This window comes from Capsella rubella, unplaced genomic scaffold (assembly GCF_000375325.1).
Source record: "Capsella rubella cultivar Monte Gargano unplaced genomic scaffold, Caprub1_0 scaffold_8, whole genome shotgun sequence".
Classification (NCBI taxonomy): Eukaryota; Viridiplantae; Streptophyta; class Magnoliopsida; order Brassicales; family Brassicaceae; genus Capsella; species Capsella rubella.
Genome location: NW_006238916.1, coordinates 12,389,936 through 12,416,765, shown reverse-complemented (window position 1 = coordinate 12,416,765; position 26,830 = coordinate 12,389,936). Strand labels below are relative to the sequence as shown.

The window sequence follows — 26,830 nt, the reverse complement described above, 5'->3', positions numbered from 1 at the left end:
TTAACCGTTGGATTTTCCCGGCTCGAATCTAGAAGCTGATCTGACAGATACGACAATTATCTCTTCTCTCTGCAGGAGGACGCATGTTTTTGGCTATGATGTCATCTACTACAGTATCTCTTCATCGAATGTTAAAGCCTTTTAAATTTGGGCCATAGGGCCCATCAGTTTAAGATAATGGCCTGGATTCGTTGATTACGTGTCGCTATCCGAGTTGACGAAAAGTGCCCTAAGCCGTTTTTTATCAGAAAAACAAAAGAACAAAGCAAACGTCGCGACGGAGAGAGAGAGAGAGAGCGATGGAGGAAGAGGAGCACGAGGTTTACGGGGGAGAAATTCCCGACGTCGGCGAGATGGATGGAGATATGGAGGCTCCTAATCCCGATTTGGATATGACTGCCGCTGATGATGATGCGGTTAAGGTGGTCTGCTACGCTCGTTTTAGCTTACTGTTTTGTTATTCTTAATGTGATCGATGATCTCGTTTGATTTGTTATCGCGTGTGTATCTGTTTGATTGGTGTTGTAATACATACTAGGAGTTGGATGAGATGAAGAAACGATTGAAGGAGATGGAGGATGAGGCTGCTGCTCTGCGTGAGATGCAGGCTAAAGTCGAGAAGGAAATGGGAGGCCAAGGTTTTTATCTATTTGATTGTTTTTTCGTTCTATGATTCGGGTTTTTGATTTCACCGTCGTGCTTCCCGTAATTCGCTTGGTTTTTTTAATCGTCAGTTACTTGGTGTTTGGATCCATCTTTGAATTTTAAGAACTGTGAATTTAACTATGTCTATGCTGTTGCTCTGCTTCTTGACTAAATTTTTTTGTCCAATTGTGTTATTGCAGATCCTGCTAGTATTGCAGCAAATCAAGCAGGCAAGGAGGAGGTTGACGCTCGATCAGTTTTTGTTGGCAATGTAAGAACGCTTATGTTTTTACTTGATTCTTTCTTTGAATCATCTTAGCTTCTGGTTGATTTCATAATTCTTACATCTTATTAATCTAGAATTTTCTTTCGACTAGACTTTGAATTGCCGAAATCAGTAGCTCTGTTGATATAAAACCCTTTTCGTTGCCGATTTTAAAGTTATTATAATACACCTATGAAGTCTATAATCTGATTCTGTTCTCTTCTTGATCCATGATTGTATTCTCTACGTGGAATTTCATCAAATTTCGTTCTTAATAGGTTATGAAGTAGGTGAATATATCACTAGTTAACCATTACTTTTGGTGTGATGTCACACATCTTTGTTACTATGGCTTGCGCTAGATTCCAGTTCAATGAGAATTCTAGATTAGAGTTAGTGATTAGAGTGAAGACTACATCTTCGTCAATCCAAAATTAGTGAAGGAGTTTGTTGTTAGTGATATTGAGGGTATTTACAACGTAGATTGAGTCTTCATATTGCTGATGGAACCTTAGAGACATATATCATTCATAATTTCATATGTCTATTTATTAGTCTGTTCAAATTTGAAATGTCTACAATTTTTGTTTTTGGCGTTCAGTTTTGCTTTTCTTATGATGTTTCTCACTACAATCGCAGGATTGTTCTCATTCCTGAAGTTCTTATTTGCTCTGGGTTATCAATTAGGTTTTTTGGGGTCATTACATTTTTCCTTTAATAGAGTTGAAAAAGATCTGTTCTGTTTTGTTTGGAACATGATGAAAAAAGCTATAAAAAAATTGCAAAAAGAATAAAAAAAGCTAAAAAAAAAAAAGATAAAAGAGAAGAAGTCAGTACGTTTTAGAGCATTAGGAAATGTAGAAAAGGAAAAATGTCATGACTTTGAAGGAAAAAGAGATATCTGGAGAGGGGATAATGTTTGAGTGGAGTATTTTGCAATCCACCCTCTAGGGGATAACCTTTGAAGAGCTGAATCAAGATGCTGGGTACTTTCTAGTCAAGGCTCATAGCTGCTATCTGCAGAGATTTGGTGAGAGGCAGCTGTTTGATGCAGCTGTTTGATGCAAACATACAATAAAGATTGTCAAGTGTATGCTCGGTACACAGCATAAGGGATCTTTTAAAGTGGCTGCTCAAATATACTAGGTTCCACTCTGCTTTACTTGGTGTTCTTGTTCATTTTTGCAGATATGAAAAGAAAGAAAGGTTTATGTGGCGTTGATGTGTTGTTTGATGAAGGATTAAAACAGGAATGATTTGTTGGATTTCTTGTTCGCCGAACTTGTTGATTTGATGGATTACTCTGTGTGCTCAGTGAAAGACACCATGGGTTATACTTGTTTGGTATATAATATAAAGGTTTATTTCACTGTGCAGGTTGATTACGCTTGTACTCCCGAAGAAGTGCAGCAGCATTTCCAAACATGTGGCACTGTCCATCGGGTGACTATTTTAACAGACAAATTCGGGCAGCCAAAGGGATTTGCTTATGTAGAATTTGTTGAAGTAGAAGCTGTTCAGGAGGCTCTACAACTGAATGAATCAGAGTTACATGGTCGTCAACTAAAGGTACACATGATCTTACTATACCATCAAACCGAACACTTTTTAGCAAGGTGTAAGAACTTGTGTTTTCATCATTTCTCATCTGGCTTGAATAAATTTCAGGTCATGCAAAAGAGAACAAACGTTCCTGGATTGAAACAGTTCCGTGGTAGAAGATTCAATCCGTACATGGGTTACCGTTTCCGCAGACCTTTCATGTCTCCTTATATGTATTCCCCATATGGATATGGGTAAGTTGGTTTTAACACCAAAACATATATTGATCGGGGTCACACAGCTTTTCTCCACTTCTCACTCTTTTTTGTGCGAATGTATATGTTGCAGGAAAACTCCTAGGTTCAGAAGGCCGATGCGTTACATGCCGTACCAATAAAAACCGTCATGGTTAAGCATAGAGCGGATTAGCTATTGGGAGTGGATGCGTGTATGGGCTATACCCATCCTTTATTGAGCTTTCTTTATGACTCTGGCTCTTTGGCCTTTAGAACTTTTCTCTTAAACATTTTCGAACCTAGACTGGTATTATAAGTTTCATATCGTTTTGATATTGAATCATATCATATTATAATTGGATCAAGTGTCAGTTATATGCCTGTGAGTGTTGACTATATAAGGACAAAATAAGAGTTGACTTACTTATTTTGTGTAAACCATTAAAAGTTGACTTACTTATTAGTTTAAGCTTATTCGGCGCATTTTAGGTATATGCTATTATGCGCCCAGTTTGAGCTTCTCTTATGTTGAGGACGTTAAGGTCGTAGCCATTTCTCGCATTGGTTCAGTCAGTCACTTAGTTGCAGATCCGAAAAGACGATAATGTCCTTATCGCTTCCTTCCCGATACGCTCTCTTCTCAGGGTCGACTCCTGTTCGCATCAGCAGGAGCAACATCTGCTTCGCCGTCTCCGCCGTACAGCTTTCTCGCCGGAATTCTATATCATTTGCTAAGCCTATCCTCCTCCGCCACGTCATCTCTACCGAGTCGAATTTCGAGATCAATCGAGATTGTAGAGCTCGCGCGTCTTCCATCGGATCATACGAAGAGAGCTCTTCTTCTACAGACCTTGAAGACGCCAATTCTGATGGTTTTGATTTGGGGAGCTTTGTTTCATTCGCGGAGGCGCTTTGTATTATATCTTCCGCCGTGATTTCGGTGGTTCTCGCGGTGAATTACGTGGTGGTTGGTGAAATTGGGAAAAAGGTTTTGTCTTTAGGTTTCGTTGGATTGGTTGGTTCAGTCGCCACTGGTTCGTGGCTTAGACGACGGCAATGGAAGAGGATTTGCAAAGGAGCGAGAAAAAGTGAAGGGACGAATTTGATTTGTAGGTTGGAGAAACTTGAAGAGGATTTAAAAAGCTCGACCACCATTGTTAGAGTTCTTTCTAGGCATCTGGAGAAGCTTGGGATTCGGTTTCGGGTCACCCGAAAAGCTCTAAAGGAACCAATTTCTGAGGTAAACGATCCGATTGTCCTTTTTCTCGAGTTTTGCTTCAAATGCTTCCACACTGTAAAACTTTGATTCTCTATGTGAAATTGGATGAAAGGAACAAGTGATGATTTGGGAGCAAGTAACAAAGGTTTTAGACTTTTAGTGTTTAAACCAAGATTTTGGATAATCTTGCTGAAGAGATTGGGAATTTTCCAGTTTTCAGTATCTGACTGATGAATGTAGCTGTCTTTGCATCAAGTTTAGTTCTTTTGTGCTGTATGTATCTAAAGAGTTTGGTTTGTTTTGTCCAAAGACTGCAGCTTTGGCTCAAAAGAATTCCGAGGCCACTAGAGTATTAGCTGCACAACAAGAGATTTTAGAGAAGGAGCTAGGCGAAATTCAGAAGGTTCTGCTCGCTATGCAGGTATTATTTCAAACTCGAAAACTGGTTTGTATGTCCATTAGTTAAATCAATGTGTAGTAGAAGTGTCTTCTAAGCTAATACCATGGCTAAATTGAAGTTGTCGATAACTAGTTTCTTTTGAGCTCATGAAAGCTGGCTTTCTTGCTTTGCAGGAACAACAGCGAAAGCAACTTGAGTTAATCCTTACAATCGCAAAGAGCAGCAAGCTGTTTGAGAGCAGTAGTAGCAAGCAAGCACCTAATGAACAGAAAGCAAATAAAGCAGCAGAGGAACCCTCAACACCCAAACAAGTACTCGTTCAATAAACTAGCTACTATGCAAACACACAAGAATCAGCTATGACAATGTGTAAGTTTTGTCTAGACAAGTTTTTCCTGGACTCTTGAACCCAAGGGAGAAAGAGAGGGAGAGAGAACGAAAACAATGAAATATGGAGAGGTCACTGTAGTATTGTTGCTGTATTTGTCATCATTGTTTTGGGTTTGTAATTTCCACTTGTTTCCTTTAATAAGAAAGTTCTTGATGATGATGATTTTAGAAGTTTCAGTTTCAGATGAAGCTATTGATTCACTCGAAGCATTGAACTAAATAACTAAGGCAGATCAAGATATGATTATATACGCGAATTAGAGATGGAATCTCCAAGGGGTGGTGGCGCAGTTGGCTAGCGCGTAGGTCTCATAGCTATTGAGTGATCCTGAGGTCGAGAGTTCGAGCCTCTCTCACCCCAATTTTTTATTTTTCTCCTTCTTACAGTTTTAATCTCTATTTTTCGTTGTTAATCACTGTCAAAGCATCATAATGATTAATTAAGCACGCACGAAAAGCAGTTTTACGAGCACTGTCGGCTTTTTAAAAAACAAAAGTCGACCTTTGACTAGCCACGGCGACTATCATAATTGCGATTTGCTTCGAAGACTTTTTTCCATCTAACAGACAACAAAATTGTAAGGAAGAAAGAAAAACAAAAGTTTGCTTCTTTTTTTTTGGAAGAGAACAGAGTTTTACTTTCTCTTCCAAAGAGTTTTTTCATTAAGGAAGTGGGGAACCATCCAAGTCTGAACAAGTATTGTTGCCTTGTTGGTTGTATTCGACAGAGTGAATCTTTCGTGCTGGAATTATTCTTTTTTCCCTTTTTGTATTTTCTTCTCTGCTTCGAGTTTCTTTTTCTGCTCTTCTTAAATCTCTGTTTCTCAAATTTGGCGTCTTTCAGATTTGGGTTTTATCTCTTTCTTTTTGTTTTCCGTGAAAACTATTGAAATCTCTGAGATATTTGGATTTTATCTTCCGGGCAACTGAAAAGGTTTGTTTTTTTTTGTTTCTATTATAGAATTTTGAATTTCCGTAGTAGATCCACTCTATCTATCTGGTAGTATCTACTAAGCTTAAAGATATGTTGTAATTTTTTTTGTTCGAATGTTCTTGTAGATGTCACAAGTTCTCAGAATCAAACATTTTGAAATTTGCTAGCTCTTTTGAAAAAAATGGCTCTGGCTTTTATCACTGCTTTGGTGTTTACGTGTTTATTATGGTCATCTGTGTCACCAGATGCTCAAGGTAATTTCATTTCTCCTTTATATATTCTGAATTCTCTTTGCTACTTTCTACGTTTTGTCTAAGTGTAGATTTTTGTTACATTCTTTGCAATTCCAATATCTCCTTTCGTTTTTCAGGGAATGCGCTATTTGCTTTGAGGAGCTCGTTACGTGCATCACCTGAACAGCTAAGTGATTGGAACCAGAATCAAATCGATCCTTGTACTTGGTCTCAAGTTATTTGTGAGGACAAGAAGCATGTTTCTTCTCTGTAAGTTGAAATAACACTGAGCAAAATTTAGTGACTTTGGGTTTAGAGAATAAAATTTTGCTATATGGTTGTGATTTGCAGTACACTGTCTTACATGAACTTCTCGTCCGGAACCTTGTCTTCAGAAATAGGAATCTTGACTACTCTCAAGACTCTGTAAGTGGCTACTTTGACATTGTGAGCTTGTGGAAAGTTTGCATTTTTGTCTGCATTGTATTGAAAAAGTTTCTGTAAGTGTGTTTTGTTATACTGAGGAATCTTTGTTTTTTCTGCTCGTAGTACATTGAAAGGAAATGGAATTATTGGTGGAATACCAGAATCCATTGGAAACCTGTCTAGCTTGACCAGCTTGGATTTAGAGGATAATCAATTAACTGGTCGCATACCATCCACTCTCGGTAATCTCAAGAATCTCCAGTTCTTGTAAGTGATTCTTCTCTCTCAAATGTCTTGAAACTTGTTTAACATCTTTGGAACAAAGAATAATAAAGACCATGACTTTGTTTCTATGTTTGGCCAAGCGCAGGACCCTCAGTAGGAATAACTTAAACGGGACTATCCCGGATTCACTTACGGGCCTGTCAAAACTGATTAATGTGTGAGTGGTTGTTCTGCGTGTTTTCTTTTTCCCGTTATGCCTGAAAACACTATTCTAAATGCTGTTGCTTGAACTACTTCTGCAGTCTGCTCGACTCAAATAATCTCACCGGTGAAATTCCTCAGAGTTTATTCAAAATCCCAAAATACAAGTTCGTAAGAGTTTTTAGTTTCAAAACCCAAATGTTTACAGTTTCCATTTATCTTTATCACTAATACTAGTTTAGTCTTTCAAATTTATAGTTTCACAGCAAACAACTTGAGTTGTGGTGGCACTTTTCCTCAACCTTGCGAAACATTGTCCAGTCCTTCAGGTAAAATTACAGAAGCTTTCTGATGCATACTTCCATATTCATGTTTTAGTTGCTATTTACCTTACTTGCACAGATTCTAAGTAGATAGAGTCTGTTTTTACTCTGATAGGTGATTCAGGCAGTCGAAAAACTAGAATTATTGCTGGAGTTGTTAGTGGGATCGCAGTTATTCTCCTTGGGGTCTTCATGTTTTTCTTCTGCAAGGATAAGCATAGAGGATATAAACGTGATGTGTTTGTCGATGTTGCAGGTATGTGATAGTTATCTATCTTTCTCGTTTATGGTTTCATAGCAACTATAGAAATGGTCAAATCTTTATATTTCAATTTTGGTTTCAGGTGAAGTGGACAGAAGGATTGCGTTTGGACAGTTGAGAAGATTTGCATGGAGAGAGCTTCAATTGGCTACAGATGAGTTCAACGAAATTAATGTTCTTGGACAAGGAGGCTTTGGGAAAGTTTACAAAGGAGTGCTTTCGGATGGCACAAAAGTGGCTGTGAAAAGGTTGACTGATTTTGAGCGTCCAGGAGGAGACGAAGCTTTCCAGAGAGAAGTTGAGATGATAAGTGTAGCTGTTCATAGGAATCTGCTTCGCCTTATCGGCTTTTGCACAACACAAACTGAACGCCTCTTGGTGTATCCTTTCATGCAGAATTTAAGTGTTGCATATTGCTTAAGAGGTAAAAAATAAACAATAACTTAACACTTTTGGTCTCAGGAGTTTAAGGTTTTGTAATCAGGATTTGCGGGGTTTATAATATGCAGAGATTAAACCCGGTGATCCAATACTGGACTGGTTCAGGAGGAAGCAGATTGCGCTAGGCGCAGCACGAGGACTTGAATACCTTCATGAACATTGCAACCCGAAGATCATACACCGAGATGTGAAAGCTGCCAATGTGTTACTAGATGAAGACTTTGAAGCAGTGGTTGGTGACTTTGGTTTAGCCAAGTTGGTAGATGTCAGAAGAACCAATGTGACTACTCAGGTCCGTGGAACAATGGGTCACATTGCACCTGAATGTATATCCACAGGGAAATCATCAGAGAAAACTGACGTTTTTGGGTATGGAATTATGCTTCTAGAGCTTGTAACTGGACAAAGAGCGATTGATTTCTCGCGGCTAGAGGAAGAAGATGATGTCTTATTGCTAGACCATGTAAGTAATGTTACAATCATGTTGATCTTTTATGTTTCTTCTCAAGCTTCTCACACTGTGATTAACAACAACATTCTCTTGGCTTTCAGGTGAAGAAACTGGAAAGGGAGAAAAGATTAGGAGACATTGTAGATAAGAAGCTTGAAGAGGATTATATGACGGAAGAAGTTGAAATGATGATACAAGTTGCATTGCTTTGCACACAATCAGCACCTGAAGAACGACCAGCGATGTCTGAAGTTGTGAGGATGCTTGAAGGAGAAGGGCTTGCAGAGAGATGGGAAGAATGGCAGAATCTTGAAGTCACGAGACAAGAAGAGTTTCAAAGGTTGCAGAGGAGATTTGATTGGGGTGAAGATTCTATTAATAATCAAGATGCCATTGAATTATCTGGGGGAAGATAGGAAAAAATATACTTTGACTCAGAAAAGATAGAATCATCTGATCGATCACGCTGTAAAGTAGAAGAAGAATCAAATGGTTCTTCACCAGTATCATCATCAACTGATCTTTTAACACTAAGAAAACAGAATCTTATGCGTCCAAGACTTCAGTTCCCTAGGAGAATAGATACTATACAAAAGCACATAACCGAACAAAGTCATAGTGTGGGATTCTTGGTCATGACATGAGATGACACATCAGAAAGAGGCTCCTCTATGTTCTGAACAATGAGAAGTTGAGAAACGTCATTTGCTTGGCAAGTCAAAGCAACACACACATACCGAAGGTCCCATAAATGGTCTATAGGCAATTCTGAACGCTAGCTTTAACCTGCAAAGCCATAACAATAACCTTTCACTTCATATTACGCAGAAGCTTGTAAGCCTCTCGGAGTTGTGTCTTCCTACACAAAATGTTTCAAAATGTTGCGCAGTTCAACCAATCAGGCACAAAGCTTATATATTCAGCTTATATAACTATATAGATAAAATCATCATCCAAAGCCTAAGAAAACAGAGCGACTCTTTTCAATGAAGAAGATAAAAAAAAAAAAAGGAAGCTTTGAAGACGATTCAGTTTTTAACCAAACCCTAGAAGAGTATCACCAGTAATCAAATTACTTGTAACGTAGAGAGAAACAACAAAGAGAAAAAGATGTTTTACAAACTTCAAAGTAAGGTAATAAAATATTTTCTCAGATGGAAGAGATCACATTATTTAGATAAAGGTCGGAAACCTATTGACGGTGGTGATTTGATGTCATGTGCAGTCTCAACGGCCATGATTAGACTCTTTTGTTCACCAGGCTCCCAATGAGTACTTTTCCTTTTTTCTTTTGGCAAATTTGAACCGTTAGATTCATTTACTTGTTTCCTTTTTCTTATATTTCCTTTTGTTTTTTTTCCTATTTTTGTCTGATTTCCTTTTTTTAACTACTACTTTCCATTTTGTTTTTTGATTAATTTGCTATTTCCTTTTTTTTTTTGGCAACAGTGGCTGGTCCAACAGCGTTTATTAAATTTTAAAAAATAATACAAAATAATCCAGTGATTATGAAATTGAAAAAAAGAACATTTTTACTACACAAATTTAGAAATAATCATCTGAACAATCGTTCGTTGGCCTTTCTCTACGGTAAGGATACACATTCAAACATATAGAAATTAGAATGTTCTTACGAAGAACACACACAACATGTACATTCTAAGACATGATCACACATTATATGAATTAAATGTAGAGATACTGAACCAACATGCACAACAGTACCAAACAAATCCAATGACGAGCTCCTTTGAAACATATACATGCATACCTTACTTAAGATTGATAAGGAATGTCTGGAAACATGGAGTCATCAAATAGTTGTTGATCAGGCCATTCTACAGCGTCTGTGACTGCTACTTCTTGGTCCTGGCTTGAGGAGGCCTGGTTGCCACAGAAGCCATCTACACTCTGAGCACAAGGATCATGAAAAGGCAGCATAGTTTGGTTTAAGCTCGGGGGTTCACTGAACCATATTGGAGAACTTTTTTGACTGAAGTGATTATCGTCTAGAGCTTTGAGGGATGGGAGGTTGTTGTTGAAGTCTTGAAGATGAGAACTGAGAAAACCTAGGTCGAGATTACTGGTATTAGAGTTTTCTTTGATGAGGAGATTGAGAATGCTCAAGTCATTAGGGTTAATACTGGTACTACTCATAGGAGGAGGTTGAAGAAGGTATTGGAATAGCTGGAGCTTAGCCATCTCAGCATGGAGATTCAGTAAAGCTTGTTCTTCAATTGGAACCTGGTGCTGCAGATCAGCAACTCCTCTTAGGTTAGATAGAGACATGAGCTGAGATAAGCTTGAGAAGATATCATCAGTTCTTGGCCGATGGGTCATGGGGTCAAAACCCATCTGGATCAGCTTTTTCTTCAAATGAGTGTTCCAGAAATTCTTGATCTCATTGTCTGTTCTTCCAGGTAAATGGCTTGCAATCATTGACCACCTTATAGAGTCATTACCAGTAACATTTTAAATGAGTGTCACGAAGCAAAAAAATCCCAGGTAATAAATCAAGAATCAGAGGAGTTTTTACTTGTTGCCAAGAACCGCGTGAAGGTTCAGGATGGTCTCTTCTTCTTCCGGGGAGAATTTTCCTCGCTTAATGTCCGGTCTCAAATAGTTTGTCCATCGTAGCCTGCAACTCTTCCCACACCTGTTAAGACCTGCATAGAGAGAAACAGATATTCACAATAGACTCTTATACAAACAAACACAAAACCAGATTTCATTAATGCCTTAAAGATAGTACCAGCGAGCTTGGGAAGGGCACTCCAGCTGCTGTGGCCATGTTTGTGAATATATTTGATGAGTTTATCATCTTCTTCAGGCAACCATGGACCTTTCTTCAGACCAGCTTCATCTGAGCCAGGAGATCTTCCCATGTTTGATCAACTTCTGTATCTAACAACGGTCTCTCTCTTTGTTTTACCTTCTCTTTACTATTACTTCTTCAAAGATTTGGTCGCTTGCCTCCTATCTTCACAACCACTAACTGCTTCGTATTTCTATATTTATATTAAGCCAAGCTTCCCTCTCTCTTCAATGTCCATTCACCACGTGCTTCTTTCTTATTTGCATACCAAAACAGCCCATGTCGCTTTCACCCTTCATATTCCCTCACAGACGTACAATATAAACACGTACAGTACTAAGCAATACGAGAAATCTTCTCCTTTCAAGATCCTTGATGCTGAGTCCTATGGTTCAGTCATTAGAGACCTGCAAACACAATAACATGATCAGTCACATTCCCTGCGGCAGAAAATATTTCAAACTTTCTACAGAAAGGAGAAGACAAATTTGACAAGAAAGCTTCACAAACTATTCAAATATTTTTTTTAATCATTGGCTCACAAAACAAAACAGATCAAACAGTTTAAACATTCTTCTTTCATCTATTTCTTGACTCATTTATGTATTTGGTATACGCTAATATGTATAAAAAAATTATATTTGTATTTCCTTGGTATCAAACCATGAACCGTAAGAGTCTTAAGATACAAGAGAACCAAAAGAAAGAAACAGAATTGGTCCAAATGAGGAAACTATAAGTCCTATAGTCTTGTTTCTCAAGACTTTGATCTTGAGGAAGCAAGTCCTGATATAGCAAAATTAGGTAATACTTACAGAGATTTCCTACTCAAAAATGCTTTTTCTGGTGGGAAAAAGATGCTATATTATGAAACCTGCAACTGAGAACATATCAGGATAAATGAGAACTTATCTAGTGGATTTTGGATCTATTTTTTGATCAAATATATAAGCTATTTATGATCCTATCCTACTGATCATTCATAAGCACAGAATTATATGATTCAGTGAAAAACAAATTAAAGAAAAATGCATAGAAAGCTGCCAAAGCAAAGCAACAAGAGATAGACAAATGTGTCCGACAAAGTATTGGTATAATGAAAAGAGAAGTTACTGTTGATAATGGTGACAGGCTTGAAGTTGACACATTTTTGTTGAAAAATAAAAGGAGCTTGTTAGGGGAGAGGTTGGTGCAGAAAATGATCTAAATATCCACCCATCTTTGAAACCTACAAGACTTTCTCCCCTCACTGCTTCTGCATTGGACCAAATGGCATTTCTTGTCTTGTTCTTCTGTGTCTTTTCCATAAAGTATATCATAGGGTTTCCTGCAATTTTCTCCAATGAAAGACAATTGGCCTTCAAGAACCACAACTCTTAAAAATACATAGAGAACTGGAAAAAGGAAACGTTTCCACCACATGAAGACATCAAGCCTGTAATAGCCTGCATCAACGAAAACTAAATAAGCATCCCCAAGGAGGCTTTTCAAATGCTCATCAAGGTTTTGGATAATAACAGATGCTATTGTTGACTATGAAAATATTCAGGAAAAAAGAAAGACTTGAGTTGCTTGTTCATCTAGGGTTTCTCAGAGTTGGACCACAACCTCACTGGAAGGAAGCAGGTATAGTGTATATATTAAAATATTAAGGAAGGCACTAGGTTCATACTAAAATAATAGATTTTGAGATACGCTATGTCACTTAAACCGTTCCTTTCCTCTAATATAAAACTAATAAAATGGTTGTAAATGTCAGCTAAGCAATTCGATTTGCTTCTTCTCCCAAAGTTCCTAACCAACACATCTAAACCCTGACTTTCAAAGCTGCATTTGATAAAACTCTCACCTCTCCCTTATTGTCTGTAAATGCAAAGAGTATCATCGAGCTAAGTAAGGAATGTATTATTCAGATACAAATACACAGAGTCTATGTGTATCTCCAAAATATTAGAGAATTCCAAGATGGTTGTGCTGAGACGTGCATCAGCATCGGTAAAGATTTGAGTTCATTAGTATTTACAAAGGAACATGTTTAATTTCAAGTTTTCAACTGTTCACATGGAAGAAACCTCAAGTCAAAAGCCTTATATATTCTTTTTTTTCTTATAAAACTTAAAACCTTAGAGGCTATTTAAGTTGCTGATTTATATTAATTTTATTGTTCAAACATGAGAGCTTAGTACGTGAAACATGAGAGCTTAGTACGTTAGCCATGAGAGCTTAGTACGTTAGCCATGAGGGTTTAGTTCGTGGCTAAAGCTCTTTCATTGATGACACCATTTTACAGCTACAAGACAGTGAAAGATATCAGGGAGACAATAGCACTGCTATCTTAACTATATCTCTACGAAAAATCAATTTAGATGCATCAGAAGTAATTTTTTCACTAAATTCTTTTCAAGGAAAATGTGTATAATCAATCACCTACAATTACCTGAGTTGCTCGGACCAGAGGGTGATCCTCAGATCCTGTATTAAAGAAGTGCCTTTGATTAAAAAAGCCTACTCTCATCGAGGAGATACTAGATGTTTGATTCCTGCAACAGAACCTAAGATAGACAACAGAACAAAACATAGAAGAAGCAGGCAACAATCAACATTGTATCTATCAAACCAGTGTCAATCATATTAATGCCTCTACGCATGGCCACAACTAAAATTAGCCAACTGTACTGTGTCACCTAGTACATATATATTGATGAGACTGATCTATTCCACATACAAGCGAAGAAAATTGTATTCACAAGAAAGATATTCTAGGCTAAGAGGCATATATAAACGACCATTGAGATACATTTTACTTCAGCAGTCAAAACTTTTCAACTTAATAATCCTATCATAGTATGAATCAAACAGATGCATTGACCTCACTCCAAATGTAGACGAAGGATGCTAATGCTACAGAAAAGCATGTATACTTATAGAAGACTGTACCTTTGCATTATCTAACCTCAGAATTCTTGAAAACCAATCCATAAAGCCAAAACAGGATGTCTTCATGAAGATCCAAAGAATCTGACAAGGCAAAAATAGTTAGAACTGACCAAAATATTCTTTATTCAATCCAAATTAGAATGATGCAGGTAGTTCATAAATCAACACCTTGGCCACACTTTGAACTAAGAAAATCAACACTGCCAAAAATAGGCCTATTAAGGTGTTTCTAAGTGATTTGGACACTCCACCTATAACACATTGGTCTAAGGCAGCCAAACCGTATTAGTATGTTGATAGCACTACTTAGTCAAAATGCACATAGAGAACAATTATTTATATATTTCGTAAGCTCAAATTAGTAGTATAGATGTTTGTGGACCATCATCCTAAAAAACAAAGAGAGAAAAGTTAGTATATGCTAGAACGAAAGTAAGGAAAAAGACCATTTAAAACAAGCTAAGAGCTCCAGCTTTCACATTAATCAAGAGGAGAATATTAAAAAAAAAAAAAAAAGCAGAGCTGAAAACTTCGAAAACTTTCTGTTCATGTCATCATGTTATGATGTACTTGAATGTTGAATCTTCCTACAGTCACTTTATACCACCAATCAATATATAGTATTGCTCAAACCCAGTGAAAAAAACAACAAGCTATCAAAGATGCGTATATACAAAAAGAAAGCAAGCTTGAAAACCTAGAACTTAGAACTGCTTTACCATATATATTGAAGATATCACAATTTCTTCGTGAAATAAATTAAAACTTGCTCTCAAACCAGTGATGGTGAATGAACAAAAAAAATTTGGGCAGAAGCATCAACGAAGCTCGGAAGTTAAGAGAGTCGATCTTGTTCATCATATTCTTCACAAGCATCAAGAAGAAGACAAGAAGAAAATCCAAAAGACCCTGCAGATGTAACAATTTATGCTTTTAAGGAATTAGTTGTTGAAGTAAAACAGGCATAAAGGGTTTGGACTTTTGACGAAAGCAGAAGACCAACACAAACACGGAGGAAGCTTTTTGCATGAAAAGCAAATCACATGTTGTGTGATCCAGAAGTACAAAGATCTTTGCATGAAAACTATACGTAAGACGCTTACATAAATAAAATAATCTTGTCAAAAGCATCATAGAAAGCTGTGCAAAGCTCTAAAGCACATGGCTGGAGTTGGTAATACAACAAGTCTTCATAAAAATAGATCCAATAAAAAAAACACAAAGCTATTCATATGCAAACCTCATTTATCACCATTAGATATGCATTTTTGTCATAATTTTCTTGTACTTAACATTAAAATACACATATGCTTCAACAATGGACCTTATTAATTGTTTCTCAGAAGATTAAGAAGTATTTCTCACACAAGTCTACGCTGAGAAGTTGACAACTTGGTCAGTTAAAAAGGCAAGATATGAAACTCTTTAAGTGTAAACTGATGGGTGTGAACAGGAGAATGCAGCTGTCAAACTCAACTTCAGATGAATCTGAGAATTCAATTATAAAATTTGCAATAAAAATTAAAAATAAAGCTACAGTTTTGACCACTGGTCATACAGTATAGAATAATTGTGGGCAGATAGATCGTTTCAAAAAATCTTTTGACTAAACTCTCGGATGTAAGGTATTAGGTGAATCATAGTGGTCCAGATGGCTGCTATTTGGACAGTTTTGTAAGCTAAACTAAAATGGTAATGACAAATAAGTAGAACATGTGAAAATCCACCATGGCTAGTAAAGAAGAGCATATCACAGCAAAACATGCTACTAACAACCTTGCATCTTGTAAGTTTCTTGGATAAAAGGACTAGATACCTGCTGCATCATAACGTATTCTTATTGCTTGAAACAGAAACATGACTTGTGACTGAAGCACTTGTGTTCTGCAAATGTATATATAAACTATCACTGAATTACCTAAGTATCAGGGGATGGCAGATCAGCTCCTCCAACTATCACTGAAGCTTAGCAGCATCTCACTGACTTTAACTCAAAGTCTTGTTGAATAATATGAATCCAATCTGCAAAACAAATATTATTTTCAATATGAAGTGGATTAGAAATTAGAACATATTACCTGTAGATAGTTGTAGTATTTAAAAATATGTTTTGATTGGGTCGTTTTCAAAACCTTGTAAGAAACAGGAAGATAACAAAGGGAAGAATGACTAATTTAAGATTATCTTAGTCCGTACTTATTGGCAAAAGACAACAACAGTACACAAAAACCAAACCCAAAAATGTTGTCTAATGCAAAACTGAGAAAGTCAACAAAGATTCTTCCGTTACCTTCGATTCACATTACCCACTGATTTAATTTTTGACGACGGAATGAATCGGCTGAACTTGTCTCGATGCCCTCAAAATCAGAAACATCATCGCTCCGGAAAAGACTACAAGGCTCCTCCTCCTCCTCTCTACCACTGGACTACCTCTCGTGCAAGCCTTTATATCATTTCTCCCGAAAACCTAAATTACGTTCTCAATTTTCCCGCCACTTTTTAGATTTTTCCAGTCATTTTTTTTTTTTAAATCAAAGAAGAAAAATAGAACAGATGGCCAAACCAGAAAAAAAAAAATAGTCCGCTTCAGAAAGTATATATCTATCACTATAATTTTTCTTACTTTTAAGTTTTAACTTGAGATTCTGAATCAGGTTGGATAAAGATTTAAACATTAAACTTGAGAGATTCTTGAAAATAACAAACTAATTGACAAGGAAAGTTTACACCAAAAATAAAGAAGGTTCAGCAGCAACAATAACAGAGAGTAACAATCTCGAGGGAAAATACATCGATGGTGGTTTCTCAAGCAGATTTGGCAGCTTCAGCTGCTTCTTCTGCAGCTTCTTCCTCTTGCAGCTTCTTTAGAGAAGGAGGTGGTCTTGGTACAATGCTTTTCTTCCACTGCCTGTCAAGTTTCCTCGACAACCTCTTCTTTATCCCTTCTTTAATCTCCCTCTCTCTTTTTACCGTCAACATCCGCGCTACCTAATTTACCCCACAACAAAAAAGTATCTTTAGTACCAGAAAAAAAAGAGACAGAGGTAAGCCACTTAAGATTGGTGCATATAGCCACTTAAGTAACTGAACAAAACATAGCTCAAATCTCTCAGGATTCATGTCTCATTGAAATCCCGGCAATCAGGAAGCCAAACCAAGTAATTTTCATCTATTGGCCACTTCAATGAGTTAACAAGACACTGCAAAAAGCTCAAGATTAAGAACAATAGGAGAAGCTCTCTACAAGACTCTATATAAGAACATGAACTCTCGGCTCTAATCTCTACACAGAGATTGAACTGAATGTTAAATGTCTAATTCCATTCCATCTCCTAACAAAAATGTTTAGATATCGCAAAGCTATGGTCCTTGGAAGTTAGCAGTGACTAATCCACATTAACCACCATTGCTATAGTTAGAGGTTACTGTATAATATGTAAAACACACACACTGGTTGTAAAAGTTGTCTAACAACGATTTCCAGTTTCTACAGTGTGATGATTTGAATGTTTCATCAATAAACCATAAAATCCCAGTTGTATTAAACCTTTCAAAGACTCTTGAACTGCAAAATCGATTCTCTTTACACAATTCAAACTTACACAATACATAGAACCAGCCAAAATCGAGCAATTGCAATCACACAATTTGACTAATTCTGCATCATAAAAGAGGAATTTTTAATTAACGAAACGAACCAACACAAGGAAAAAAAAGCTTACTTGTTTCTTCATTTTTCGAAAGTCGCTTGATTTGAACTCATTTCTCGCCGATTTCTGGAGACGGAGCATAAAAAGCTCTCCTTTAAGGTCAACAACCTCCTCTTGTAGCTGCTCCGTAGTCTTCGATCTTATCTCTTTCAATTCCGCCTCTCTTTTCGACATCATCACCACCGACGGTTTACGAGTCGACGAAGCCGTCGCCGCCGCCGCGGGCACGCGAGCAGAAACCTGGTGCTGGATTCTTACGCCATGGAAAGAAGAAGAAGTTGAAGTCGCCGAAGCAGTTCCTATACGGAAAATCGCCGCCGTCCCCGGCGTAGCAATTGAGAGACTAAGCATTGTGGCTATGGCGGAAGAAGGAAGAAGAAGATGAGTTCACTCTCTAGCGATTTTTGAGGATAATGAAGTGAAGAAACTCTTGAGATAAGGCTTTTCTTATATCTTTCTATTCGCCCCTCAATTTACCTTTAATTACTTAGAAGGTCCAAATAGTATTTAAAACTACAAACGGAAGTCACACAAAACATAACAATTTAGATTAACCCCTATAGTTTTCTCACATATACATTCATTAATAATAGGGGAATTTGGAATCAAGTTTATATAATCTGACATGTTTACAATCAAACAAACATTCGATAAAACTTTTCGTCTCTTTTAAAAGCTACAAAGTACAAATTTTTGCACCCCATATTTCCTGATATTTACAACTTATATCAATACATGTTTTTTCAAATTTTCTGATTCAGCCGCAGAGTAAAAATAATCATCAGCAGCAACCCCCAATTTATTCAGAGTAATCCTCTGTTTTGTTTTTTTCTTCAGATGCACTCATCTTCATTCTTGAGGTCTTTCATTGGTATGCTTGGTTCAAAATCTCAATAACTACGTTGGTTCACGGTGTCGGGTTGCCCAACTTGAGCTCAAGGCTCTAAGCCGTTGAAAATACTCACCAAGAGCTAATAATCCTCGAGCCGCTTGTCGTGTGGTCAGGATCCGATACATTTGTTGCAATGTCTCGTGTCTCAAGTGATCAGCCTAAGAAACAACACAAAGCAAATCGTCAAGAAACTAGTCTTAAAATGTGTTATGTTTTGATTCATAAAAATAAAAGAGATTAGATCATTACCTGATTTACAAAACTGACCAAAGCTTCTAATCTATCCATTGCAGAATTCACTTGAGGAATGTAGCTTCCTTCACCGAGTTGACCCCCTGCAACGCAATCCGCAAGCGTGTGTTGCAGCTTCTCCATACCTTGAGTCAACGCATCTTCAGCTTGCTGACAAGATTGTCTTAGATTGCATACATCTAGAATTTGTTGATCCGTCAAGATATCAAAATGTGGCAAGAGAACCTACAAAAGAAAACATCTAAACATTGTAATCCTGTTGTTTCATTCGACACAATAATAACATTTCGTGAGATTGTTCTTTGTTTTACCTTGAGAAGATCCGACGGTCGGAATCCGCCAATCCACAAGAAAAACCGTTCTGCTGAAGTTTTCCACATCCCTGACATGACGAAGAAGACATCCGCTTTTGCAGCGGTTGATTTCATTTTGAAGAGCTCGAAGTAATGTTTCATGGCGGTTTCAACTAGCAAACAAAGCTCGACATCGTTAATGTGTCCATGTAAAACCGTTCTTAGTTCACATATCTGTCTGTTCTGTTCTTCAACCCAATGTCCATATTCCATTTCAAATGCAGCAATCCCTGCAAATCATATAAGTTTCACCAATCAAAATCATGATTCTTGATATGTATAGAAATAGACTCATTGTTCTTGATACAAACCTGGATTCATGGTTTCCGAAAAACCGAGGGAGTTAGTCTCTATTCCGTTCCCCACATAGAATCCCTGAGAACATACAATATCTATAAGAAACTGCAATATGTTTTGGAAATCAAAAGAAAGCTAATATGTACATGTTTAGATTTCATTTCATTAACCTGCTGTCTAGCACGATCGAGTTCTTGCTCTAACTGAATTAGCTTCAAACGGCTTGTTTCCAACTGCTGAACATAAGCCTGCAAGTAAACACACGATCAAAACCTCCCTACTGAATAAACAAACAGAAACTTTATTACTAAAGGAGGGAGAATAATGTCATCATACCTTCTTGCGCAAGCGACTTTTCCTAGCAGCCTCGCGGTTTTGCGCAAGCCGTCTCTGTATCTGTGACGATATAAAGATTCAGTCTATACAACCCGCGGAGAAAAATATGATTAAGAAACCGATAGACGAGCATTTGTGAATAGTTATTAACCTTATCAGGATGTCTAGACGTGGAAGCTTCTTGATCAAACATGTGAGGAGTTCCTGCTGTCCCATGGGAAGTATCCTCTGACTAAAATACAAAATCAAAATATCAATAAATGAAACTTTTTCAGAATTTTGAAAACAAACCAAGAAAAATTATCATCAAGAGACTGAAAGACCAATGAAGCAAAAAAAAAAGTACCAAGTTGTTGTCTAGTTTCTGATTATTGGGTATAATAATGTGGGTTGGTGTGTTCATATTCCCATTGCCAATATTGCTCTTGAAACTATCCCCCCACATACCGAATTGATGGACAGGTTCATATATGCCAACTCTTCTCGGTGGCACAAAATGTGTCGATGTCGAATTCATTTTTTCCGCAACTGAAGAGATTAAGAAAATATAAACTTTTTAAACAATGTGTAAAAGCATCCCAAACCAAGAAAACGAAGAAATTCCAAAGAACATAATCGGAAAGGATAAGCATATTAGGTCTCAACCAAAAGTTAGATCACACAAAAGTCAAACAAACGTAGCAAGTAAAGCAAATAGTAGAACTTGTAAAGTCTTCAATGAAAAGAACAACAAATTCACCTCCAAAGATATTATACAAAGAAAGAAATCTGAGAGGGCATTTCAATAGATTCTCTAAGACCTTGGAGAACACAAAGAAGATCACTTATATTGTAATGACAGCCAAGTGAACATAAATGATTTTAACTTTAGGTCATATAATCATCCGCCTACAAATCTATATAACCTACAGCGATAAAAAGAAACCATATCCCATCCAACAGTGTTTGGAGGGTGTCAAAATAGATAATATACCATAGAATTTTTGTTAAGCAGAAAAAGAAAAAAAAAAAGCCTTGGGAAGACAAGTTTCCACTAATTGGAATGTCACTTTTATATTTCAGCACTAATAGTGGACCAACTAAACATAGTTTAACAGTTAAACGACTCCCCCAAAAAAATAGGAAATTTCCATTCATTTGCTTTATTAAATTCTTGTACGCAACTAGCTAGTAAAGAGATAACATCAAGAAAAGAAAAAAAGGAAAAACCAATCATGAAGTCAAACCACACCTATCTAGAATTGAAGATTGAAAAGGTTGTAAATCTTATTATTGCAATACTACAATTTTGGGAAATATTCGAATCAGTTCTTTCCAGCTTCATTTCCAAGCAACCAAGAAAAAAAAATCATTGAAGACGAATCGATCGAGAGAAGAAAAAAAAAAAGGAACCAGAACAAAACCAATAAGAGCAAACAAGACTTTAAGCTTTTTAAGTGATATAAACTAGCAAGATTAGGATACAAACAGAGTAAAAAGCCAAAGTAGAGATGTTGTCTAAGAAGAGAGAAAGATCTGAAGGCCGAACCTTGTGATGTAATCTGGCGTCAAACTTTTAAAAGGAAAGGCAAAGTTTTGTCGCGAAAACCATATGAAAAGAGAAAAAAGGAAGGAAGAAGGTTTCAGGCTTTCAGCGACAAGATCGGACGTAAAGCCAAGAAGAGTGGAGTTGGAATCCGACCGTAAACAGAAGGCACTTTAAAAACTCTTCCTTCTGTCTGAGAAGAAACTCAGGTCTCATCATCTTCAAGTAGAAGAAGAAGAAGAAGGATGAATAATCACGACAACTTAAATGAGGAGACCTTTGGCTTTGACGACGCTGTTATTTTTTTATTTATATATCTTTCTTTTAACTCTTTTTTTTTTTTGTTATATAATGGTTTCTTTCTCGGTGATTTTTGTCTTCAAGCATAACTCAAGCTACAGTGAGTCAAAACCTAATTATTACATTTTTTTCTATTCTAAATTTTCTCAATTTTATATATCAAAACACAGGACCAGAGTAATCTGTTTGTGGAAATAAAAACGATACGGTTTTTTCACATATCAAGTTTTGTTTGATGGTGCAAAATTAATTGTTTGTGAATAGCAGCGAATTAATAGGTATGAACCACTGATACGCAATCGAATCTTAATATTTTCTTAAGATAATAACTTTGATTATTTAACTTAATTATTCGTTTTACGAAAAAAAATATATATATATATATTCAATTGTCATGTCTCTCCACTACCTCGCACGCTGATGTGCGCACCAGGTAGATCCATTTTTTTATTCTCTTCTAAATTCTTCCTTTTTACTTATATATGTATTTTTTCCTTTTACTTTTTTTTTTTTTCTTCTTCTAGTTTTATTACCTTGCGCATGTATGCTTCTCTAACCTACGCATTCGTCGGCGATAACTTAAATACACGCGACAGAATCTAGCGCGTGTCAAAGTATGTAACACTCAGTCACTCAACCAGAGAAGACATGAGCGCGTGTTTGATTACTCACGGTGTTGCAATTAGGAATATGGACAACTCCAGAGTCTGCTTCGATTCTGATGACATATTATTAACGGCTACTTCTAATATTTACTAATTAAGTAATTAACTACTAATCTCTGTAATCAAAACCTTTTTATTTTATCCCAACAAGCTAGTTTATATTAACATTTTATAAACTCAAAAAAAATTGATGTTTATCCATATATCATAGCTGTCTCATTGAATAGGTTCAGACTGACTATTAAGAAATTATTTTAAAATAATTATAATAACTACTTATTATAATCTTTATTTTTAGCAACTAGCTATATATAATCTATTACATGCTGATATAATATTGGTTAAGCACGACCGACCCAGATGAACAGTTCAAACAAGCAACATTTATTTTATTTTAAAAATTCAAGAAGGTATTTGGTCAATTTGTATATAGCGAACCCATTTTGCATTAAATTAGTGGAATGTAATTAGTATTTCAAACAAAGATGATAGCATTAGTTTAACATACATTCTTCGTGTTAATAATAAAAACCATAACTGTAGAAATACGATTATATTTTTTAAAACAAATGATTATATAGCCTTTGGGAGCTCAAACAGGCTAGATTAGTAGAGTTATTTAGGTGAAGGAATCACCTAATTAATATTGCAGCCTTTTTAAGTGATTCAATTTTTAAATAAAACAAATTTGGCTCTTCAAGCTCCATAGGAGACATTTGTGCATCTTTGATTATGATTATACTATATAACATTAATTAATAATCGTATTGGTGTGGAAATAATGAAAAAGTTGTACATGTCTTCTTTGATTCCTACATATCGATTTAGACCATAAACCCCATCATTACTCATAAATAGGATTTAACTTACAAATAAAACTAATCGAATGAGATTTTAGCTAGAGGATGTGTCAAAGATGACTAACTGTTACATTTGTTTTTTTGTTTTATTTCTCATTTATTCACTTCTTGTATGTATATGCTTTGCCGTCTTTATGCATGTAGCATTATTTTATCAAAATAACTGATATATCATTTAAGGGTTACGATCATTATATGACGTAAGATGTTCATGGACATGCATATAAAAATACATAGAGAAAGAGAGAAGATAAGCTCCACATATTAGGTACACAATAAAGATGAATTAAAAAAACAAAAATATTTATAAAGAGATGCATTATCTAATATTGGATTGTCTAGTAGGAGGAAACTAACTACAACAGGATAAGTTTAATAAGTAAATAAACAATTTTAATAACTGATTTTTTTGTTGTTTTTGTGAAACCTATTCGATGGTGCAAATGATGTGTGTATAAAGTTACACAACTCAAGTGATGGTTGCTTTTTTATCCCTATGATCCATTGTGAATGATTGACATTGGTTAAATTCCATTTCACACTCTATCCACATATTATAAAATAGCAATATTATTAGTTTAGAATTTGAAAAATATAGATACTATATATAAATTATGAAATCGATAGATAAACATCATGCATAAATACCATCTGCAAACTTTCTATAGTTTTTTTCTGCGCAAAACATCTTTCCCGAATCAGCTGAGCAGCTTCCAAAACTTTTTGGTTCTTGACTTACTCAGATGAAACTGCTAATCGATATAATTTTCGTACTAATTATGATATTTAACAATTATACTTACATGATTGCATATATTTTTTTCTTTCTTTTGCCTGAAAATAAATAAATGATTATCGAGTTTATATCACAATATTATATTAAAAAAAATCTATTTCACACTCTATCCACATATTATAATATAGCAATATTATTAACTTCAAATTTGAAAAAAATACAAATACTCTATATATATAAATTATAAAATCGATAAGATAGAAAAAGAGACGTCATGCATAAACACTTAGCTTTTGCCTATTTGTAGAATTATTCTCGAGTGCTATCTTATAAAGTGGTTTGCCACCACGAGTGGCTACCTGGTGTTTGGATTTTCAGTTTTTTTTAATTCATATTATTGGCATAAACGATGATTTCCCATCCTTGTAAAATAATTATTTATATGTATACTAATAATTTTATTCTTCTAACCAAAAAAATAATGGAGCAGTACTATATATACAAAGATTGGTCGTATCATAAGACATATATATAAAATGTATATAAAATTAAAACAAATTTAGTGTAACTAAACCAATCGTGGAATGAAACTAATAGCTTTTAAAAATTTTCAAAATACAGGAAACTCGTTGACGTAATTGATTGGTCGATATATTTTTTGTACTAATCATGATATTTAACAATTATACTTACAGCACATATATATATATATGTATATATATATATTTGTCCAGAAATGAGTAAGTGACTATCGAGTTTATATCACAAAAAACTGTAGTTTTTGAGTAGTTTTGTGAGTAGTACATGTTGATAGAATTGGATTCATGCAGTGGCACGTGCATGCGCTTAAAAGGAGATGCAAACTTTACTAATGGGATGATTAATGAAATATTATAAGTGAAAATCATACCAAATTTTCTTTAAAAAATTGTTTAGGGACGTTATTAGAACTTAGAAGTAAAGCAACCTTTGGCCCCCATCATTAGACCATATCTGATTCATTATTATAATATGATAGTATAATATAATGGATGATTGTGATATATATATATATATATATGTGTGCTCATGTATATTCACATTTGTGATTAGTGATTGGTGATTGAGAAGACGTTTTGGGTCATTGTTTGCGTCATACGACCATGTATCTTGTTAATTAGCCACTTTTATATACATTCTTAAAGAGTACTTTAATTTTTCCTTAAAGCTTATTAGTCTATTGCGTAAAAAGTAAATATTGCGATATGTATTGCCCAGGACTGGTATTGTTTTGTATTGGGCAAACAAAACAACCAAATCGTATAAACACATTTTGTAGAGATCTGATTCTTGTGTTAAAAAAATGGAGTGCTTTAAGAATTATTCGAGAAGAGATTCTCGATAGAGAAAAGAAAGATTACACAGCAAATTAGAATACTAATTAGTGTACATTAAAAAAGGGGATTAAGAATAAATAAACACAAGGGATCCATGCCCCTACGAGGCTCGGAAAGACTTCATACAAGTTCATTTTCATAGGGTATAAAAGAAGTCGATCCCACATATATATCCACTTAGGTGTAAAGGTGTCGTGCTTTAATAAGTTGGATTTAACAGTGAATATATAGTTTTTTTAGCTGTGTTTTAAATAAATAATATGAGCTACTGTGTGTACTTGTTTGCCAATAGAGATTCGACTCCTAATTGTCGACAAAACAAATATAAGACTCCTTAATCGCCTCAGCCTTTGACCTGTCCAAGTTAAAAAAAAAAAAATCGACTAAGTATTTTTGGATCTTTTTTTTAAAGAAAAATATTTACGAGTATTCAGATAATAAATAACTCGTACGCGATCATTATACAAAAAGTATATGTTCGGATAATTCTGAAAGATCGTTTTCTCCTCTTTCTTTTTTCTTCTAAAGGCGCTAAGAATTCAAGAAAATTGGAGAAACAAATTGACAAGAAAAGGTGGGTTGGAAAAAGAGAATAAATAAATTTATAGTACAGTTCTACTTTTCAGCATTACTAATTTCAAATTTTTGTTTTTCTTATTCTGTAAAGTATTTTATCTTCATACTAATAGTCAAAAACAACAAAAGAGAAGCTTTGCTGCAGCCTGCAGGAACAAAAAAAAAAGAGAGAGAAGAAGTACACACCAAAGAAATTGGAAACTTTCACACGTTTTAAGGTTTACTTCATTTTCTTCTCTGCGTTTATAGTTTCCTTTATCCTTATCTTCTTACTTTAGGAAATAAACCTTTATCTTATCCTCTCTCTCTTTTTTTTTTCTTTTTTTTTGTAGTTCAATTGGACACTGTTGTATCTATACGACACAATGTCACAATGTATGTTTAACCCCGATTTAGAAAACAATAACATCACCGACCAATACAAATTACCAGTAGTAGGAAACAAATTTATTTCCTGAAAGAAGAAATTTGAGTAAACAAAATCAGAAGATGTGATCAGAAAAAAAAATATATATATTGGTATATTGATTATAGCAATTTTTAAAATAATGATATACGTATACCAATCGCTATCAGACACTATACAATTTAGTGATATAAGTTATAACTGGTCAAATGAATGTAGTAAAAAGATCAATGATCATGCAAGTTAGCTTTTTAATCTTTGTAAAAATGATCATATATAGTTTAATCCGTATGGGTTTACACACAAGCAAATATAATGGGTTTACATATTTGGTTTTAAAGAATGTAATGGGTCTTCCTTTTAATAGGCCCATAATATAAAACTCCAAACAAAAATAGATAATAAGAATTATTGGACTTAATCTTGATAGTGGGCTTGATGCAACTTAGGTTGGATCACAAACTTCAACAACTTTAAACTACACTTACTTTGGGAGTTTAATTAACTGCAGTTTTTTAGTTTTAAATCCCAAATTAACTTTGTTTTTTTGGTAGGCCAAAGTAAATTTTGTTAGATATTCATTTATAATGTATATAAA

At 35.4% G+C, this 26,830-nt stretch overlaps 6 protein-coding genes, 1 long non-coding RNA gene and 1 other non-coding gene across 9 annotated transcripts; 5 read left to right on the top strand and 3 right to left on the bottom strand.

Moving 5' to 3' along the window:
• Positions 1-271: 271 nt before the first annotated feature.
• LOC17874615 (polyadenylate-binding protein 2) lies at positions 272-3,111 on the top strand. Its single transcript, XM_006279435.2, has 6 exons — positions 272-422; positions 539-638; positions 846-916; positions 2,288-2,479; positions 2,579-2,706; positions 2,801-3,111. The coding sequence occupies exons 1-6, from the start codon at positions 300-302 to the stop codon at positions 2,847-2,849; spliced, it is 663 nt and encodes a 220-aa protein (XP_006279497.2). The 5' UTR covers positions 272-299; the 3' UTR covers positions 2,850-3,111.
• Positions 3,112-3,202: 91 nt separating this feature from the next.
• Positions 3,203-4,860, top strand: LOC17877368. The gene is made up of 3 exons (XM_006280817.2): positions 3,203-3,928; positions 4,218-4,328; positions 4,481-4,860. The coding sequence occupies exons 1-3, from the start codon at positions 3,293-3,295 to the stop codon at positions 4,631-4,633; spliced, it is 900 nt and encodes a 299-aa protein (XP_006280879.1). The 5' UTR covers positions 3,203-3,292; the 3' UTR covers positions 4,634-4,860.
• Positions 4,861-4,973: 113 nt separating this feature from the next.
• Positions 4,974-5,058, top strand: TRNAM-CAU. Its single transcript is given in 2 exon segments — positions 4,974-5,011; positions 5,023-5,058. It is a non-coding gene; the product is annotated as a tRNA-Met (tRNA).
• Positions 5,059-5,256: 198 nt separating this feature from the next.
• Positions 5,257-9,091, top strand: LOC17874946 (probable LRR receptor-like serine/threonine-protein kinase At5g65240). Its single transcript, XM_006282307.2, has 12 exons — positions 5,257-5,631; positions 5,757-5,885; positions 6,002-6,134; positions 6,216-6,290; positions 6,414-6,557; positions 6,661-6,732; positions 6,818-6,883; positions 6,975-7,045; positions 7,155-7,295; positions 7,384-7,725; positions 7,811-8,205; positions 8,295-9,091. Exons 2-12 carry the CDS (start codon positions 5,813-5,815, stop codon positions 8,607-8,609), a joined length of 1,827 nt encoding a protein of 608 aa, XP_006282369.1. The 5' UTR covers positions 5,257-5,631; positions 5,757-5,812; the 3' UTR covers positions 8,610-9,091.
• Positions 9,092-9,705: 614 nt separating this feature from the next.
• Positions 9,706-14,705, bottom strand: LOC17877337 (myb-related protein 308). 2 transcript variants are annotated; one of them, XM_023784703.1, is made up of 7 exons: positions 14,114-14,186; positions 13,946-14,026; positions 12,122-12,453; positions 11,824-11,888; positions 10,946-11,415; positions 10,730-10,859; positions 9,706-10,639 (listed from the first exon to the last, which is right to left on the bottom strand). In XM_023784703.1, the coding sequence occupies exons 5-7, from the start codon at positions 11,076-11,078 to the stop codon at positions 9,970-9,972; spliced, it is 933 nt and encodes a 310-aa protein (XP_023640471.1). In that variant the 5' UTR covers positions 11,079-11,415; positions 11,824-11,888; positions 12,122-12,453; positions 13,946-14,026; positions 14,114-14,186; the 3' UTR covers positions 9,706-9,969. The 2 variants fall into 2 exon arrangements, with proteins under 2 accessions (XP_023640471.1, XP_006279657.1); XM_006279595.2 differs by lacking the exons at positions 11,824-11,888; positions 14,114-14,186 and adding an exon at positions 14,665-14,705.
• A 1,893-nt stretch (positions 14,706-16,598) lies between these two features.
• On the bottom strand, positions 16,599-18,082 carry LOC17876795 (50S ribosomal protein L29, chloroplastic). Its single transcript, XM_006281140.2, has 2 exons — positions 17,671-18,082; positions 16,599-16,936 (listed from the first exon to the last, which is right to left on the bottom strand). Exons 1-2 carry the CDS (start codon positions 18,007-18,009, stop codon positions 16,754-16,756), a joined length of 522 nt encoding a protein of 173 aa, XP_006281202.1. The 5' UTR covers positions 18,010-18,082; the 3' UTR covers positions 16,599-16,753.
• Positions 18,083-18,192: 110 nt separating this feature from the next.
• On the bottom strand, positions 18,193-21,596 carry LOC17875884 (transcription factor TGA1). Its single transcript, XM_006280602.2, has 9 exons — positions 21,317-21,596; positions 20,135-20,316; positions 19,940-20,020; positions 19,789-19,848; positions 19,623-19,700; positions 19,467-19,530; positions 19,114-19,385; positions 18,800-19,027; positions 18,193-18,708 (listed from the first exon to the last, which is right to left on the bottom strand). The coding sequence occupies exons 2-9, from the start codon at positions 20,303-20,305 to the stop codon at positions 18,556-18,558; spliced, it is 1,107 nt and encodes a 368-aa protein (XP_006280664.1). The 5' UTR covers positions 20,306-20,316; positions 21,317-21,596; the 3' UTR covers positions 18,193-18,555.
• Positions 21,597-25,738: 4,142 nt separating this feature from the next.
• On the top strand, positions 25,739-26,240 carry LOC111829082. The gene is made up of 3 exons (XR_002832647.1): positions 25,739-25,824; positions 25,918-26,044; positions 26,159-26,240. It is a non-coding gene; the product is annotated as an uncharacterized LOC111829082 (long non-coding RNA).
• Positions 26,241-26,830: the final 590 nt, after the last annotated feature.